An 18724-nucleotide genomic window follows, 5' to 3' on the forward strand; every position below is an offset into this window, starting at 1 on the left:
CAGCGCCGGTGCTCAGGCCGGGGTGTGCAGGCCTGGGTCCCTCCACACCGGAGGCCTCACGGCACGAACTCGGTGCCCACCAAGTCCCAGGTGCTCAGCCAGCCTCTGATGAATCGAGCCCAGGTACATTGATCTATTCCACCTCTTGGTGATTCTGGTGACGGGAAAGGCAGCAGTGACCCCCATTTAAGGAATGCTTACTGTACACCTGGCTCTGTGCTAAGTGCTTTTTCTACATACCTTGTTTTGTTGAAATTAATATATATAACCCTAATTATTAGGTATAATTATCTCAGTTTATGGTGAGAAAAATCAAGGTTCAAAGAGGTTAAATAACTTGCCCATGGTCACAAGGCTAGTTAGTAAAAGAGCTGAGATTCAAACTAGACTTAACAGGCCAAATGGAATTAATTGTCTTCCCCCCAAACCTGGTCCCACCCACACTCTTCTGTCTCAGTTGATGGCCACTCCAGACTTCCAGGGGCACCTCTCTTTTCCCACACTGCAACCCAGTCCATCAAGGAAGCCTCCTGGCACTGCCTTCAAAATGTGCCTGCAATCCAACCGGTTCTCACCACCTCCACTGCTGCCACCCCCATCGCTCACCTGCATTACTCCTGTAGCCTCCCAACTGTTCTCCTGTGTCACTCTTGCCGCCTCCTGTCTCTTCACAACACAGCAGCCAGAGTGATCCTTTTAAAACATAAACCAAGCCCTATCACTCAGAGCCCTGGATGGCTATTTCTTTCAGAGTACACAAATGTAAAAGGCCTTACAGTGGTGGACAAGGCTGAGACCGGATTCGGAGTCCATTACCTTTCAGACCTCATTGCCTGCTCCTCTCTCCTTGCTCGCTCTGTGCCAAAACATGGACCTTCCTGTGTGACACCAGGGCCATTGCACATGCTTTTCCTTCTGCCAGTCACTCTGTTCCCCCAGCTCTCTGCATGGCTAACTCCCACACCTCCTTCCAGACTTAACTCAGATGTCACCTCCTCAGTGACACCCACTGTGAACACCCCATTTACCGTGGCTGCCTATCTGGGCACTCTGATCCCCTTACCCTGGTCTTTTTTGTTTTTGTTTGATCATAATACATCACTTTCTAACATATTATATAATTTACTTATTATGTTGATTATATAATTTACTTACCATTACTATCTCCACGAGCCCAGGGATTTCTGTCTGTGTTCTCATGGGACAATGTGTGGCCCGTGGTAGCCCTCAATATAGATCTGTTGAATGAATGAATAAATGAATGAAGTGTGACATCAACCTTAACCACTAAGCTGTTCCACCTCCCTGCGTAGTTGCAGGGGAAGCAAATCCTAAAATATTTCAAAGTAATTTAAAAAAATTTTTGGATTTGAGATATGAAGTATGGGTTTTAGAGTTAATACTCTCACTTGTTTTCCTTAGTCTGATGTTCGGATTGGCTTGCATCTTCATTATCCAGCTCTATAAATTCTTCTTATAAAATATTGTCTGTCATGTGTTTGTGGAAGAAAAAGAGGAGCAGATATGAATACATGACTCAACCTGTTTTTTTGGCATTTACTCAGTGGGAGATAATTAAACACAATTGGCAGATAGAGCTCTTTGAATAATTATCTGATGAGTAAAATATTGCATAATTTATTATTGACATTACTTGAATTGCCCAATTTTTAAAATTTATTATATTTCTAATCAGTTATAATTCTACTTAGATATTAGTATAACTTAAATTCTCTCATTAATTCTGTTCTGGACACAGATGACAAAAAGGAGGGGTAGGGCTTCAACACATATTTTCCAAAAGACTGCTTGATTTTATTTAAAGCATAAAAAATTATCATAAAAAATGATACCTTTGGGGAAAGGTATAAACGAAGAGAAATCCCAACCATTTTGTACTAAGGGTGGGTGAGTCTTTGGAGAGTGTTGTTGCCCTGTCTTTGGCCAGGTGAAAGGCTTTCTGGGAACAGACATGTGCAGTTGTATGTGAACATGAACATGAACTATTGCCATGCAGTGATGAGGTCTGCAGGCTGAACCTGCAAGATGACAATACTTGACAAAAATGATATACTTTTATTTATTTTTATGAACAACAGTCACTTTGTAGCCTGTGACAGTGGTTTTCATGGGAACAGTTTGGAGGAATTTTACAGTTTTCACCTATTAATATAAATAATGCATGAGGCATTCATAAAAGGTATAATCTGTAGTTATCAGATTGTCTGTCACTTTGGTTATGAATCAGAGAATACTAAAGTAGCTGCTTTGGCAAACATCTTAGGCTTTGAAGTTATTTAGCATGACATCTTGGATGGGTTCCTGTTTGCTGATTATATTATTTGTGGATCAGAAACGGAGGATATGGTGATAATATGTTCCTAGTCACGCTCTTGACCCATTGCTAGACTTCGGGAAACCACTCTTGGGGGTGTTGGGAGTCCAAATCCAGCCTCTCATTGGGCCAATGAGGTATTTGCAATGGGGTATTTACCTGAGGTGTACCAGGCCAGAAGCAGAAGCAAGGGCTCTCAGCCCCCCACTTAAGGCTCTCCATCATACCATACTCTTCAACTCTCTGATTTCATGCGGCCTTAAATCTCTTCTTTTTCAATTCGTTCTTTTTTATTCTGTCTGGTGATTTGTCTGTATTGATGGCTCACGACCTGTCTTTGACCTGTTAAACCTGTTATTCTGCAGACCACAGACACAGCTGGAGTCATGTATGTTTGATTTACAGAACAGCATACACCAGAAATTTATTTGCATTATATTTCACAATGGTTTTCAGAATCTTCATGCTGTCACGATTAAGAAATAAAAATGAAAAGGGAAAAACTAAGCATTCAATTCAGGCATTGAGAGATCTAGATAGATCTAAGGAAATGGATGAATGAACTAGATTTTTCCTGGAAAAGTTCAGAAGTGTACATGATAACAGTCTTCATGCACTTGGAGAACTGAACACAGAAAATGTGTGTCGGTGTAGTCTCTGTTGTTTTCAAAAGACTAACTGTTAGAAGTTTCTAAGAGGTCCCAATGAAATGATGTCTTGATTATACTCCACTGTCTAAGGAATGAGAACGTACCTGTTCACAACCAGATCATATTGGTAAACTATTTTTTTGGTAAACTTATTTTTTGTCACTGATAAAATCCATTATAAAAGCTGTTATTTCAGTTTTTATTAACAGCAGAGAAAACTGGAACTCAAAACAGATGAGATATGAACACTTGAATCATGTTTGTGAAGTCTTATTTATACAGAGAAATTGAAACTGTCATCAGGTATCCATCTGTTTTCTCTTCTTAAAGTAGAAATGTGTTTGAATTATTTCTAGGTACCCTTCAGTATATGGCACCAGAAATAATAGATAAAGGACCAAGAGGCTACGGAAAAGCAGCTGACATTTGGTCTTTGGGCTGCACCATCATTGAAATGGCCACCGGTAAACCACCGTTTTATGAACTGGGAGAACCACAAGCGGCTATGTTCAAGGTCATACTTCATTTATCTTAAAAACAAGTGGAGAAAGCTTTTCATAGCTAGTGGATGTTCTATGTATATATGTCCTATGTTTTTTTTAAGTAAAATGACAGGAGCCTAAGTAAGCATGAACAGAGAGCACATTAAAATTCAAGAAGATTCTGTCTCTCGTCAGAGTCAGTATCTGTGCCTTACAGAACGCACGGGTCTCTCTCTGCCTTAGTTTTCTCAGCGATAAAGTGAGATACCATGTGACTTCCTCTGCCTACCTTTTGACAACACAGTGTAAATAACACATCACTGTATGGAAGATAATTTAAGCTCTTTGGGAAATAGTCTGAAAATTTTCCATAGAGGGAGATATAAGAACATTTCTTTTACCCATTTAGAAATTAAATCAAATCAATATTTTTCTTTACCATAATAGTTTGAAGGCTTCGTTTTAAAAGGGCACAATTACCATTTTAAGTAAATCGGTCTTATTCTCATATATCTGCTCTTCTAGCCTGTGAATTTGCCCCTTTGTAACTCTTTTGGGAGTGGGAAGCAGCCCCACCTCCCAAAGTAGGGGCACCTGATGTAGGCCTGCGAGAGCTCACAGCGAGGTGCCACAGTTTTGAGATCTGGGGACTGGGCATGGCAATGACCTGCCTCTGATTCCCTGCAGCCCTCCCCTGCCAGGCCACAAGGCCGTTTCTGGTGCTGGGCAACCAATTTCAAACAGGCAGTTTGAAATGGGCATCTGCTTCCCAAGAAGTAAAGCACACGGCTGCTGTTCACTTTATCGCTGAGAAAATCCATTCGATGATAATTGTTACTCCTGCTGCTGCCCATGTGTCTAGCACTTATCCCATTGGGGCTCAGCCACTTGGGAGGAGTCACGTGTTACATATTCTACCTCCTGCTTTTGTACAAAGCTTGGCTTGTTTTAAGCTTGAGATGATCTGATAGGACACTGCTGGTATAAAAATGAGTAGTGTGACCAAGCCTGAAAGAGTGGTGACAGGTGCCAAGAGAGCTGCCTTTCTTGCTGTGATTGGAAGCCTTTTTCTTCTTAGCCAGTCTTTCAAGATTTCACCAGTATTGAGGACTTACTCTGAAATGCTGTTTTATAGCACATGAGTGCAGTGATTATTATACCACATGCCTTTGTCACTGTTAGGCCAGCCTAAGCTGTGGCCAGGAAGTGATGCTATCTTAGAGAGATGAGAGGACACAAACTTGGGTACTAATTTACAATGTTTGAATCCAGGCACCAACATCACCAAGACATTTGAGACTTTGGGCAAATTACTTAACCGTCTTAGACCTCAGTTTCCTCATCTATAAAATGGGGATAAAAATAGCACCTAATAGGAGTTTTTTGAGGAGTATGTGAGTTAATATATGCAAAGCACTTAGAACTGTGACAGACACATAGTAAAGGCTATATAATTCTTATAAATAATTATATATTATTACTTATAGAATCATAAATTTATATAAGCTATGTAATAACAAAAAGATTTCCTTAGAAAATTTTCTCTGTAGTAAGTACATGAAAGTATCATTAGAAGGTTTTTAGAATAGCAGCAACAAGAAGTAAATTCTTGTTGTTACAAAAATACTGTTTAATTTTAAGGCAATTTTAAATATCTCTTTTAATGTAGGTGATTTGAGACAGGTAAAATATTCACAAATCATGTGTTAGGGGAAAGAACATAGACTTTAATCCCAACAAATCAAGGTTCAAATCCCAGATCTATCTTTTCACAGCCATGTAACCTCATCTCTTCTGAGCCTTATTTTCCTCATGGTATAATGAGGATATTTAATCTACTGGGTTGTCAGAAATATTCGAGGAGATTCATAAATGGAAAAACCCCAGCACAATGCATGGGCACATAGCTGTTGTGAACAACTCAGTGTTCTCAATTTAAAATATCTTTTTTTGTGTGTGCCAGTATACCAACATGTTCTAAAGCTTTGAAGGACTGAATTATTACTTCATAGTGCTGTTTACTGTTTTAAACTAGTTGCTCTGCCTGTGTCATTGGGAAAGTTACAGAAGCACTCTATAAACCTTCCATAACCTACAGAAAACACATCTTATCTCACTTTGAGAGAAGCCATGAGTTTGTAGTAGATGATAAAGGGCCTTGTTGTACTAGGGGACCAAGTTATGGAACCTGGAGCTCAGGTAATGAGATGGTCACTCAGAAGATACATTGTGCTTTTTATATCTCTGTCTTAGGTGGGAATGTTTAAAGTCCACCCTGAGATCCCGGAGTCCATGTCCGCAGAGGCCAAGGCATTCATACTGAAATGTTTTGAGCCGGACCCTGACAAGAGAGCCTGTGCTAATGACTTGCTTATTGACGAGTTCTTGAAAGTTTCAAGCAAAAAGAAAAAGACACAACCTAAGCTTTCAGGTATGTGGCTGCAATGAGAGGATATGGGCCAGAGTCACTAAATCCTAAGCTTTTAAGAGGGAATAATTTTCTGGAAGTAAATAGATTAGTTTACAGACATCAATAGAAATTGGTATAAACATTAGTACAATGTCCTCAGGCATTCAGTTCCAGTATCAGGTAGCTTTGTTAACATCAATTTCACAAATGCTGGGACCTTATACATAATAGTCTTCTTTTTCAAAAAAAATTTTTATTTTTAATTATTATGGATACATAATAGCTGTACATGTTTGTGGGGTACATGTGAGGTTTTAATACAGGCACACAATGTGTAATGATCATATTAGGGTAATTGGGGTTTCCATCACCTCAAGTTTTCATTTTTCTCTGTGTAAGCAACATTGCAATTTTATTCTTTTAGTTATTTAAAAATAAACGGTAAATTGTTATTAACTGTAGTCATCCTCTTGTGCTACCGAATACTAGATCCTATTCATTCTATCTAACTGTATCTTTGCACCCATTAAACATCTCCTCTTCCCCCCGATCTCCCACCCCTACTACCCTTCCCAGCCTCTGGTAACCATCATCCCACCCTCTATCTTCATAAGTTTAATGTTTTCCTTTTAGCTCCCACATGGGTGAAAATGTGGTATTTGTCTTTCTGTGCCTAGCTTATTTCACTAAACATAATGTGCTCCAGTTCCAGCCATGTTATTGCAAATGATAGGATTTCATTCTTTTTTATGGCTGAATTATATTCCATTGTGTAAATGTACCACATTTTCTTCATCCATCTGTTGGTAGACATTTAGGTTGATTCCATATCTTGGCTATTTTGAATAGTGCTGCAATAATAGTCTCCTGTCACATAGGTAGGTAGGTAGTTAATATATCAGCATCTAAATCATTCTAACATTGTTGATACTAAGGTTAACATGAAAAGGGGGTAAAATTTAGCCTTTTAGAGCTGAAACCACAGATTGCCACTACAGGGCTACACAGCTATTACAGAGCTGTGCACTTCCAAGCCATCTAGGTGATAATAATAAGTTCTTTTAATTTTAGGCAGGAAAAAGTACCTGCTGCCTCTTAGAGAATATCTTTCTGAATAATTACACCTCCCTCCCTCCGGAAAAGAAAGAAAGAAAGAAAGAGAGAAAGACAGAGAAAAGAAAGAAAGATTGCCAGCTATAAATAAAACAGCAGTGTTAAAATCTAAATAAATTGTCTTTTTGTAATAATTTTCATATCTCATTTCAGAAAGAAAAAACAAGTAAATGATTCAATTGTTCTTGGCATTTTTTGGTGTTTATGTTGGATGAGGATGGGCAGATTGAATGTTTGTAAAGGACACTGATCCCATTTCAAGCATTCGCTTTTTGTTGATTTCTCAGTTTAACTACAAACCCAGCGTGTGCTTATTTATTGCTGTTTGCTTTTCTTCCCACAGCTCTTTCAGCTGGATCAAACGGTGAGTTTGTTTCTACCTTTGCCTATTGAGCTGAGCCCTGGGGTATCACGTGATAAACTCTCGACCTTCCCGTGAAGCGTCCTCATCCTCTGCTCCCTGCTCACGTGGGGGCTTCTGGGTACTAAGGATGTGCACAGCTGCAAGCCTGGCTGGGCTCATGCCTTTGGAAGCCCTTAACTTTCCCTTTCAGGAGGGAGGCTTAAATTGTTCCTTCCTAAATGCAAGATGGTGACTGTATTTTTGAAATCTTCAATTTGAGTGAGGTCTGTAGTTTCTTATCTAAGAGCCAGTGACTTAGACCTAATGGGTTTCTTATGGAAAATTTCAATGTCAGATACTTTCCTCTGTCATCTGTGGGATCATACATCCTATTTTTAGCTGGTCAGAAGGGATTGTGCTTTTGTTTTCTAAAGTTGGCTTCTGTAGATCATGACTAAAAAGGAGATTTGCTCTAGGAAGATCAACTAAAGTATTTCAAAGAATAATAAACAAATGAACGTGGTTTGAGCTTTTCCTAAGTTGGATGGGTCACATAGTACGGGGCTTAAGGTGCATTGTGCGTGGGTTCTGTGGGCCAGGGGCCTGCTTTTGCAGGTTTGTCAGATGTCCCCAAACCAGTTAGCCCAGAGAAGAAGCCCATTAATTGGGGCTTCTTGGGAACAAACTCCCCATGTTTTCTTCTCCATTCCCAGAGTCAGGGCGGGGATCTCTGAGTAGAGGAGAGCCACCCTGAAACTTCCTCCTGGAAGGCAGCCGTTATGTCTTCACGAGGCAGCCCCACAGCCCTGCCCAGCCTCTGACCCACCTGCTGCTGGTGTTGTACAATGGGCACTGGCTTTGGAACTACACAGAAGTCAGTTCTGATCCCACTGAGCCACTTTCTAGTTATGTGACATGCAGCAATTTACTTGTTTCATCTGTCAATCTGTACCTACTTCACAAATTTAGTTCTAAGAATAAAATAAAATAATATCCTAAAAGAACCTTGGAGCTGTGCCCAAAATCTCAATCTATGATCATTTGATCCCTTCCATGTGACTTGGTTTTTGTTTGTAGGAAACGGATTCCCACCACACACACTTTTAACTTCTGTGAACTCAACTATACACATTTGGTGAGACAGAGAGAGAGAGAGAGAGAGAGAGAGAGAGAGAGAATTATTTAAGCAGGCAGTTCTGCCCACACCTTCTCAGTGACCATGTGCCTCAGCGTGAATGCGAGATGGAGGGTGTAAATCTGCTCGGCCTTGGTCAATCGGGGTCCCCTGTGTCCTCTCATTCTTTGTGCTCACACGTGGGCTTGAGCCTAGAAAGAATGGGCAGCCCCCGACTCCCTCATGATTAAACTGTTCGGACCCTCTGCTCAAGGGCTATCGTCACCTGGATGACCTGGCTGCTGAACGCTTCCCGCTGCTCCCTAGGAAGGCGAGACAGACGTGCCGACCGGATCCCCAGCTAAAATCCCATTTGACTGTTCTCAGGTGTCACAGAGAACGTCATGCCTCCTATTAATTAAAACCATGAACTATGACTTGGTCTTGCTCTCCTTCTGGAGAGTAAGAGCTACAGGCCTCTTCCTTCCCCGGGTAGTTTTTTACAGGCCAGAGCACAGGCCTCTGTCCTACCCCTGAGGGCCTCCACCTTCACTCACTGCACTCGGCTTCCCCTTTAGAAAGAGACGTGACTTGTCTAATCCTGACTGCTCCCATCGCCACACACACCCAGAGATTTAAGCAATTCACTCTAACGTAAACATAAATCATGCACTTACTGCGTGCGCAGGAAATTTACCAGGCCCTGAATGTATAAGGATGATAAAGGCAGAGTTCCTGACTTCAAGGAGCTATTGATCTTGCAGGGGATCAGAGGAAGAAACCAACCCTGCCATAATATAATTTAGTCTGTACTGAAGGGGTCACAAAGGCAAAGAAAGTGATTTATGTTAGTCTGACAACTTGGTTTCAAGGAAGACTTCCCAATGGGTGGCATCTGATGAGTGAGGATGACTGTGAGTCTATCAGGTGGATGGGGAGGAGGGAGCTGGGCGATGCCAGGATTTGTGAAACCCCCACTGCATGTGACGGGAGCCCTTGTGGCTCAGCACTGCTGGTGCTTAAACATAAGGGGAGGGACGACACAGGAGTGGTAAGAAGCTCAGATCCCAGGGGTTCCTTATAAAATGTCAAGGAATTAGCAAAGAAGGGTGGGGAGCCAGGGAAAGACTTTAATCTGGAACAGTGTTATAGACCAGCATTGGGTCTGTCATTCTGCAGTAACAGGAATGTCTTATACCTGTACTGTCCAGTGTCTTAGCCACTAGTCGTATATGACCATTACACACTCCAAAAGTGGCTGCCATGCTGCCACTAAAAAAATATATATATATTTTTATTTTATTTAAATGTTAATATAAATAACTATATGAGGCTAGTAGCTGCCATATCGGACAGTGAAGCTATTGAAGAATCATTCTGATAGTTGCGTGAAGGGTGGTTTATTGAATAACATTCACTCAATAACATTTTCGATCTTCTATGCACTTCGGACTGGGAATATGATAACTAGACACTAGGAATATAGAAGGGACTCAAATAGACCCAGATCCTGCCTGCACAGGTCCCTTTTGATGCTTGCTAAAAATGAAGATGCCTGCCCCTTCTCAGAACCTAAAGGTGCAACCTGGAATCCTGTATTTAAGTGGACCCAGATGATTCTTATGCTCATTAAAGTATAAGACCCATTATTTGAGGTTTGGACAATTGGAGGCTGGAGGCAGGATGACCAGTTAGGAGACTGTGTGGGGCTGGGCTTTGTCCCCGGACTGTCCTGGAGAAGGAGAACCATGAAGGTCCCTGGTGCTCATGAACAGCCATTAGGATCTGAGGCTGCGATGGAAGGGATTTAGAAAATTCCCACTTTCCCAAAGCAGGAACGTATCTAATTCCTTGAAGTTAGTGCCATCTCCCTCCCGTAGGATCTCCCAGCAATGTGGGGTACACAGATAGGCCACTCACCCCCTCCCACTCCAGCCTACCTCCGGCTTCCTGGTAAATCATCTCTTAGGGAATTTTGGACTTTCAGCTGTCCCCTCACCCCAGAAATGGAGCAGTGAGAAACACCTCTCTAGAGACACACCTTTGACATACCCTCAGACAGGTTCTTTCATCCTCTTTTAGACTCTCCACAGTCGGTCCCACATCAGAGGGTTTCCCAAGAGTTGGCAGAGCAGCAGCAGTGGGGCTGCCAGTGGCTGGGAACCCTGCCGGGCTCCTCACAGCCCGAAGCCCCAGTCACTCCGTTAGATGAGCTGATGTCCAGGGACTTGTGACCTCTGTGCTATCCAGAAAATGTCAGCATGCTCTTCTGGAAGTAATCGAGCTTCTCACCGTTTACAGTGACAACTACCACAGAAAAGGCCCACACTTTCTCACTTGCCTGGAAATCTTAACTTGAGAAGCTGGAAACCACAGGTGTGGATTTGATCCTATTCTCAGGCCTGCTTTTCTCCCTCTTCACATCCCTTACAATAGAGGAAGCCTCTGTTTTTCCATAGAAGGCTAAAACCCCAGCTGTATTCTGGATCTCTGTTGCTTTGGCCCTCTCCTGTGTGGGCTTCCAGACACCCCATTCTCCTTGTTCTCCTCCCGCCTCATGGCTGCTCCTTGGCTTTCCCTTTGCTGCTTCTTCATCCTCCTCTTTTCCTCTAAATATTTTTGTTCTTAAGGGCTGGGTCTTATGCTCTCTTCTTATCTTTCCCTACATTATATATCCTTTGCTTTAAATGCCACCTCTAGGGAGTGGGCTGCTCAGGTTGCATCTCTAGCTCAGTCTTCTCTTCTGAGCTCCAGTCTCTTAGCCAATGGCCTTCTTCATTTCCCAAACTGATCTGTCAAATCATACCCCATTCCCACTAAAAAGAACTTCCCCTTCAGCCTGTATTCTTTTTCCTTAATAAGTAAGTAGTGCATGCATCCAGTCATTTGCTTAAGCCAGAAACCTTGGAGTCTTTTTGGATTCCTGCCTTTCACTCTCTTCATGCTAACCTGTTAGCAGGTCCTGCTGGCTACCCAACAAATAGTAGATGATCAGAAGCTGTGTGTTAGATGAATACAAGGGCCTGTCGGAGAAGGGGAATCAATCTAGAATGACCAGATTTAAAATCAGGCAGACGAGGGACTCAGGGCTCTCTGCACACAGGGCGTGCAGAATATCTGTCAGTCCCTGTATTTCCTAAATGAGCCATAATGACAGACACTGGGTTCCATCTTGAAGCACATACAGTTTTACCTCATTAGCTCTCCTTTGAGGCAGTCGGTATCCATAGCAACCTTAGCTTTCATGGGTATGATACAGGATGTCTCATTACTGGGGAAGCAAACCACATAATGTGACCAAAAAGCCAACAAGCAGGATTATTCAAGTCCTTACTTCTCCTCTTCTTTAGATACATGCCCTGTGCACATACACATGTGCATATACATGATAGAAACTCCTGGTAGTGTTCCAGATAGAATTTAATCTATTCTCAAGAAATACCAATTTTATTTTTGAAATATAAATGGTAAACATCTCTGTTTCTGAGTGTGACATGTGTCGAAAAGAGGATCACCAATCTGTGGGCTGGTGAAGAAAGTCTCCCTGAGTATCAGGGGTTGGCAGTGAGCTCCATAAATCCTTCTTTATGAAGGAGACCGGCATTCCATGAAAGCAAAAGACCTTCCTTTAGCTATCTTTGCCCATCAGCAATGTTCAAATTTAGGGACTTGACATCTCATAGCAATGACAATCTTGTTTCCAAGCAGCTGTTTTGTCCATTCTGAAGTCTGTTCCCCCAGATATTGGTGAGATTATCTCTCTAGTGAAGCAAAGCATACCACATTGACCACCCCCAGAAATGTCCTCTCAAAAGCAGTCCTGTGTTTGGGTCTCCCCGAAAAACCTTTCTTCTCTCAGACAACCTCCCTGTTATCAGCAAGGATGAGGTCACTCATTTGCTTTCTGTCGCACTACCTAAAATACAGCAGCACTACCTAAAAGAACGACTCATGAAATGCTAGGCCCCTGAGCTGCTCCAGAGAAAAGGGATTCCATGCACAAGTAAATTTGGAAAACGCTGCATGCCGGCACTTTGCCCTGCCTTACATCTTCAGTGTAGGCATTTGGGCTTCTCTACACACTTAAATAAGACATTATGGTGTTTGATTGATCGACTCAGCAACTCTTCTTGGCAGCACCTTGCTTTCTACCCTCTAGGGATTCTGCTGCAGAACCATTTAAATAAAGCAGATAGTTCAACCAGTTTATCCTTAGAAAGCTTTTTAGTTACTGACCAGCAATTTGGTTTCATTCGTTCAAGGTCAACATTCCTGTGGGAACTGTATACATTTCCCTCTTTCTCCCTGTAGGTGAAACCAAAGCTAGTACCCCTCTAATACCTGCTGTTTTCACCTGGCCTACATGTGGGATAGAGTAAAAGAATGGTCTTGCATGGCATCTTTGATATAACCAGGGGATGGGAAGTGTCCTCCCTGCAGAATTATATGATTAAGAATGCTCCCAGATATGGTTAGAAAACCCTTTCCAAGATGGAACAGCATGGAAGAGCTCCCCAGTGTCAGGGGTAACATTTTCAGAGAAATGACATTTCCTGCTATGCAATGAGATAGTTTTCATCTTCTGGATCATCACTAAGTATATTATTAGGTATATCAAGTTCTTAGTAATGTGGCTACCTCTTGAATATTTGCTTGTGAGAAAGGAAAGACAGGCCTGTCTGGCTTTTAGATTTTCATAAACCATTATTAGGGGATGAGTCCTTCTCAAATCTGTCCACCTGTCTGATCAGAGTCTATGGCCCACTGCCTCAGCCCCCTCCCCGTAAATGATCATTGATCTGCAGTCACAGTGAACGGAGTCACACGTCCCCCATCTTTGAGACAGGGGCAGTTATTGATTCAGCCCAGCTCAGGAAAAATTCAGTAAAAGGGGATTCCAGGCAACAGTGGATTTCCTTTATCATAATTTTACACCTTCTTTCCTAAAAGACTTTTATAGCATTGGGATATGTGTTTGGTTAAAACGTTCCTGGCAGAAATCACTATCTTTAAAAGCAGTGTTTGGTGAAATGTAGTCAGCTCCTATTGTGCCACCTTAGTCTCCATTAGAATAAAGTAGAAGCCCATGTTTGCTATAGAATCAGTAATATCTGAGGACCAGGAAAGAACTAAGAGACCATCAAGTCTGCTGGTTTCCAAAATTTGTTTTTAGCAAAGAATCTTTTTTTTATATGTGTCTTTAAGCAGCACTATTACATGTAATGGTCAGAGCATATTTGTTTCAGGTAAAACAGAGTTGGAACCTGTGATCTAGACTGACAGCATTCAACTCACTCATCCTATCCAAGTCAGCTCCAAAATGCTAAGGTGGACCCTTAAGCCTCTGAGAAACATTGCCTAGAAATAATGAATCTGGTCCTATATTTTATAGATGTGAAAACTATCACCAGTAAATAAAAATAATAAGTAATCAATAGAAATGAGGGGCTCAGAACCCAGGACCCACTGAAGCTGGTGCTTCCTCCACTGTTGTACACCCCTGAGATATTCCTTTTGGGGCTCAGGAGGCCCTTTCCTGGCTGCCCCCCTGCATGGGTTATACTGAGCAAGGGACCACTCATAGTCACACGACCAGCTCCTTGTGTAGTGTAATTATGCCGCTCATTGCAATGACATATGGCAGTGGTCCCCAGCCTTTTTGGCACCAGGGACCAGTTTCATGGAAGACAATTTTTCTGTGTACTGGGGGCAGGATGGTTTCAGGATGATTTAAGTGCATTACATTTATTGTGCACTTTATTTCTATTATTACATTGTTAACCTCTCTGCTAATGATAATCTATATTTGCAGCCGCTCCCCAGTGCTAGCATCACCGCCTCAGCTCCACTTCAGGTCATCAGGCATTAGGTTCTCATAAGGGTCTCGCAGTCTGGATCCCTCCCATGCACAGTTTACAGTAGGGTTTGTGCTCCTATGAGAATCTAATGCCACTGCCAATCTGACATGAGGCAGAGCTCAGGCATTGATGTGAGTGATGGGGAGCGGCTGTAAATACAGATGAAGCGGCCGGGTGCGGTGGCTCACGCCTGTAATCCTAGCACTCTGGGAGGCCAAGGCGGGTGGATTGCTCGAGGTCAGAAGTTCGAAACCAGCCTGAGCAAGAGCGAGACCCCATCTCTACTATAAATAGAAAGAAATTAATTGACCAACTAATATATAGAGAAAAAATTAGCTGGGCATGGGTCCCAGCAGCTGGGGAGGTGAGACAGGATTGGATTGCTTGAGCCCAGGAGTTTGAGGTTGCTGTGAGCTAGATTGACACCACAGTACTCACTCTAGTCTGGGCAACAAAATGAGACTCTGTCTCAAAAAAAAAAAAAAAAAACAACAACAGATGAAGCTTTACTCACTCACTCACTGCTTACCTTCTGCTATGTGGCCGGGTTCCTAATAGGCCACAGGCCGGTACCAGTCCTTCACCCTGGGCTGGGAACCACAGACATATTGGACAAATATATATTAGACACAAATATATATAGGCCTCTTTCAACAGGTATTTCAGTTTGTGTAAGTTTTTAAAAGCATGAATTATCTCTTTGCTCTTCTCATCACAGCAGAATACCTTAGGAGTATATCCCTGCCGGTACCCGTGCTGGTGGAGGATACCAGCAGCAGCAGCGAGTACGGCTCAGTCTCACCTGACACGGAGCTAAAGGTAGACCCCTTCTCTTTCAAAACAAGAGCCAAATCCTGCGGAGAAAGAGATGTAAAAGGAATTCGGACACTCTTCTTGGGGTAAAAACCTGACTGACTATACATGAAAGAAGTATGTTGTTAAATGCGTTACTTTATAAAGGAGACTGTGATTTATACTGCATAAATTATTTCAGCATTCCAGATGAAAATTTTGAAGATCACAGTGCACCCCCTTCCCCTGAAGAAAAAGATTCCGGATTCTTTATGCTGAGGAAGGACAGTGAAAGGCGGGCCACGCTTCACAGGATCCTGACAGAAGACCAAGACAAAATTGTGAGAAACTTAATGGAATCCTTAGCTCAGGTAAGACCTCTCACAGGTACTTCATTTCCCAGAGCTGACGTATTTTACCTGTGTCACAACCACCTGGCACTGTAGCATGACGTGGAGCCATGAGGAAGCTGTTGTGCTCACGATGATGAAACAAACCCACGCCAGGGGAAAAAGGAAAGCAACTCTCTAATGTAGAAACTACATTTCTAACATAAGCTACTTTTTAAATTCAGAAGCAAATTTTTCATGTTGATGAGGTTCCAACTGGTCCCTATAAGCCTCTTTTACCTGTCATTCATTTGTTTATCCATTCAGCCAATAAATACACATTTAGCCATGTAAATTGCTAGTTCTGAGATACCTGCCACCTTCTCCTCTGAGCATTTGGGAAATATCAGCAAATACAACAGAAACCCTTAGCTTGTGAAGCCACATTTAGATGGAGGGTGACGGGCAATGATAAGTACATTACAGTAAGTCCTCACTTGGCATGGTCGATAGGTTCTTGGAAACTGCGACTTTAAGCAAAAGGTGGTATAAGGAAACAAATTTCACCATAGGCTAATTGATAGGAAAGTTAGATTCCTATGGCATATTCGTGGTCACAAAAACATCAGCAAATGTCTAAAGAAAGATCAAAACAGTTATAATATTAAACACTGAAATAAATGTGAGCTGTACACATGTTTAAGAAAGATTATTGAAAACAAGTAAGATCATTATTTACCCACTTTTTATTACCCATTATTTACCCACTTACCCCAGTTCAGCATCACGGGTGGCTGGAGCTCATCCTGGCAGCTCAGGGCACCAGAAGGGCACCAATCCTGGACAGGACACCATCTCATTGTGGGGCGCACACACATACACTCACACTCACTCAGACTGGAAGAATTTAGACACACCAAATGTGCATAGCTTTTGGGATATAGGAGGAGACTAGAGTATCTAAGAAAACACACACAGATATGGGGAGAATGTGCAAGCTCCACACAGACAGTGGCCCCAGCCAGGAATCAATGATCTTTTTTCTCATCAACAGTATAATGAAATGACATTGAATGAAACAATGTTATTTGAGGATCTGCTTTATACGGCATGTTAGGAGGCCATATGTAGTATGAAAAAGCAAAGCTTGCCAGTGAACTATTGTTCCTTGGTGTATTAGTTTGCTAGGGCTGGGTCTTAGTCCTTATTCTGTTGCTGTAATGGAATGCCTATGATTGGGTAACTTATAAAGAAAAGAGGTTTCTTGGCAATCATCATGAAAAAAAAAAAATTAAAGAAAAGAAGTTTATTTTGGCTCACAGTTCTGGAGCCTGGGAAGTCCAAGATTAAGTGGCCTGTCTGGTGAAGGCCTCATGCTGCTTCAACTCATGGAAATTGGAAGAGCAAAGGGACTTGTATAAAAAAAGAGAGAGGGACAGAGGGAGCTGACCAGCTTTATGACAACCTGCTGTCCTGAGAACTAAGCAAGTCCTGGGAGAACTGTATTAACACATTAACTGCCATGTGAGTTGTATTTAACTCATGCTAGTTTTGAGCACAGGGCCTCGTGAATTATATGTAAGTCACACATCTCCTCACCTTGGGAACCACAAGAACTATTTTTCAACTTGCATATAGCTCCTGCAGAGAAAACAATAAAAAATAACAAATTTTTCATTAAATTAGAAAGGATCTTTGTTTTTGAAGTTTTTATTCTATTTTCCTAATAAAACACTGTGGCCCATGGAAAAAAAATTTTTTTTCCAATGTGGCAGTCAATGTGTTAATCCATTCATGAAGGCAGAGCCCTCAGGACCCAGGTACCTTTCAAAGGCCCCATCACCTCTCAGTATTGTTACACTGGCAGTTAAATTTCAACATGAGTTTGGCGGGACAAACCATATCCAAAGCATAGCAAAATACCACAGACTGGGTGGCCTAAACAACAGAAATTTATTTTCTTACAGTTCTGGAGGCTGGAGGTCCAAGATCAAGGTGTTGGCAAGTTTGGTTTCTCCTAAGGACTCTCTCCTTGCCTTGCAGATAGCTGCCTTCTCTCTGTCCTCACATGGCTTTTTCTGTGTACCCTTGCACCCTGGTGTCGCTTCCTCTTTTTGTGTTGACACCAGAAGATACCAGTCCAGTTGGATTAGGGCCCCACCCTTATGACCTCACTTAACCTCGGTTATCCCCTTAAAGGTCCTATCTCCAAATACAGTCACATTGAGAGTTAGGGCTTCAACCTATGAATTTGGGAGATACAATGCAGTCCATAATACCTGGGAAAATGTGCTCCCTGAGATTCTGCTTACAGATATGAAGAAGAATCCCCTCCCCAGACTTGTACCAGGGGAAACAGGTTCCCTCAGCTCCAAGCCCCTGGGGGCAGAGGCTCAGGCCTCTTATAGATCCCACAGACTTGCTCAGTCCCAGACATGATACTTGTCATCCTCTTTTAGTTCTGTGGGTGTCAGGAACTCATCTTCCTACTTCCCCTCCCGTGGCCATCTCCTGTCCTTCATGATCACTGCAGACTGCACTTAGCTTCTTCCTCCTCTCTATCCTGGGGAAACAGCTGCGTGAATGTTGGAGCTGGAAGGGTGGGGCCAAGTTCTTAGTCTCAGCGTCCAAAAGTTTACCTGATCTCATCTTTTATTGAGATGTCAGTGGAGCAAGGCTCTTTCTTTCTTAGCTCTTACTAAACAGCCCTAGCCTATTTTTGTCTTGAGAACCTCGCTGTGCCTCTCTGCTGTCTTTCTAGCATGGCATCTTGTTGCCTTAAGAATTTCCTAATATCCACCTCTTTAGATCCCACAGGAGGAGCTGAAAGGTTATATGTACACAATGAGGCCTCTGCGTCCCAGGGGAGCAGAAATGAACACCGCCTAGACTCTCTGGGGAAACCCTGACACCTGGGTCCTCAAGGAAAGCTGCCTCCAGCAGTTACTCTGAGGCCCGGGAAGGAGCAGCTCTGGGAGGAGGGGTAGCTGGACCTCTGAGTGGGGGAGGGTGAGCGTTAAGGATGCTGGGTTGGTGGGAGATGTGGAGAAGACTGGAACAGTCTCAAGCTGTTAGCTCTCTCTGGCCTTTCCTTCCACTCGCTGTGGTCATTCAGGGACTGAGACCAGGAGGGATTGACCTAAGAGGAGGAATTCAAGTTAGATGGAGGGAGCAGCTGGGCAGCACTTGCAGTTCATTCATTCATTCAGCAAATACTTGTTAGCATCTACTAATGCCAGGCACTGTTCTGTGTGAGGGGGGTACCCCAGTGAGCAAAATGAAAACATCTGCATCCCCT

General features: G+C 42.6%; 1 protein-coding gene across 2 annotated transcripts in view; it reads left to right on the top strand.

Moving 5' to 3' along the window:
* MAP3K5 (mitogen-activated protein kinase kinase kinase 5) overlaps positions 1–18724 on the top strand; it is a 195294-nt gene that overhangs the window by 155390 nt on the left and 21180 nt on the right. The window contains exons 19-23 of one of the 2 annotated variants that reach the window (XM_012739434.2): positions 3342–3499; positions 5721–5898; positions 7334–7354; positions 15027–15204; positions 15300–15468. In XM_012739434.2, coding sequence (XP_012594888.1) covers positions 3342–3499; positions 5721–5898; positions 7334–7354; positions 15027–15204; positions 15300–15468 — 704 coding nt within the window. Of the gene's footprint in view, positions 1–3341; positions 3500–5720; positions 5899–7333; positions 7355–15023; positions 15205–15299; positions 15469–18724 lie in introns of both variants that reach the window. The other variant, XM_012739433.3, reaches the window with a different exon arrangement.

Source organism: Microcebus murinus, chromosome 5 (genome assembly GCF_040939455.1).
Source record: "Microcebus murinus isolate Inina chromosome 5, M.murinus_Inina_mat1.0, whole genome shotgun sequence".
In the NCBI taxonomy this organism is placed as follows: domain Eukaryota; kingdom Metazoa; phylum Chordata; class Mammalia; order Primates; family Cheirogaleidae; genus Microcebus; species Microcebus murinus.